This window comes from Eimeria mitis, genomic scaffold, assembly GCF_000499745.2.
Source record: "Eimeria mitis Houghton genomic scaffold, Emh_scaff1520, whole genome shotgun sequence".
Classification (NCBI taxonomy): Eukaryota; Apicomplexa; class Conoidasida; order Eucoccidiorida; family Eimeriidae; genus Eimeria; species Eimeria mitis.
This window is the reverse complement of record NW_013569617.1, coordinates 9,899-10,843: the sequence shown is the minus strand read 5'-3', so window position 1 is coordinate 10,843 and position 945 is coordinate 9,899. Positions and strand designations below refer to the sequence as shown.

Sequence of the window (945 nt, the reverse complement as noted above, 5' to 3'; positions counted from 1 at the left end):
TTGTTCGAATCTCGAGCATAACTCACTTCTACGCGATGTGTGAGAGGCCAGCCACCTGCAAGCAGCTCGCCTGACTAGAGGAGAGGAATGCTTCTGAATATAGTCAGTGTTCACGGCGAAACGAAAGGCTGACATAAGCACTGCAAATTGAAGAAAAACTGCGACCACCAAATGAGGTGGATTAGACGCAGGGTGTATAGTGTGAACTCTGACGTCCCCGCATGTCTTTGCTGCGTTTTGCCCCTATGCTGTTCCGTGTCTGTTGCTTAAAACAGCAGTTAAAGCTTGGCTGTTCATGCAGCAGGGGGGAGCTTCACAGCCAGAGGCCAATGAAGGCGGCTTGATTTGCAAAGCGCTGTGTACACGAGTTGAATTGGAAGCGGGATAAGTTGCTGAGTATTATCTATAGGCAAGTTGAACCCTAGGGAGAGACGGCTGTCAGCATAGCAACCAAACCGGCAATTAGAATGGCAGAGACCGTTGCTGCAGGGCCATTTCCAACCGAATTCTTCAGGTCGTCTTCTGTCATATCTTTTAATTCAGTGGTTCGTTCCATAAGTCCGTTGAAATACTCCTCACTGAAAAAAAGGAAACAGACAGGAACTCATCATCAGGGTTGTTATCCCCAGCTTTTGTATCTAACGTGCCTAAATCCTTCCTAAAGTCCCTGCATTGAAGGCATCTTCCGGAAAACAAAACTTACTCAAAGGGGGCCGAGCCCTTCTCCGCTGCAGGTTTTAGTCGACAGAAAAGTACAGCTTCATTTGTTAAAGTTTCTTCAGCTGCTTCTGAACCTCCGCCTCCATTTTTCAGTGATACCACGGGGTCTGAAGTTTGTACTCCAGTACACCTTCCAATGACGCACCCGATTGTAGTGCTGTTAGACCCGAGAAGATATGCCATGTTGGCTCCCTTCTCTTCCTCCCAGATTTTTTGCCACGCTTC

At 47.8% G+C, this 945-nt stretch overlaps 1 protein-coding gene across 1 annotated transcript in view; it reads right to left on the bottom strand.

Moving 5' to 3' along the window:
* Nucleotides 1-421: 421 nt before the first annotated feature.
* Nucleotides 422-945, bottom strand: part of EMH_0038740 (uncharacterized protein) — a gene marked incomplete at both ends in the record, with an annotated part of 1,455 nt that continues 931 nt past the window's right edge. The window contains one exon of the mRNA XM_013495325.1: nucleotides 422-578. Within this exon, the coding sequence (XP_013350779.1) occupies nucleotides 422-578 (157 nt within the window). The remainder of the gene's footprint in view (nucleotides 579-945) is intronic.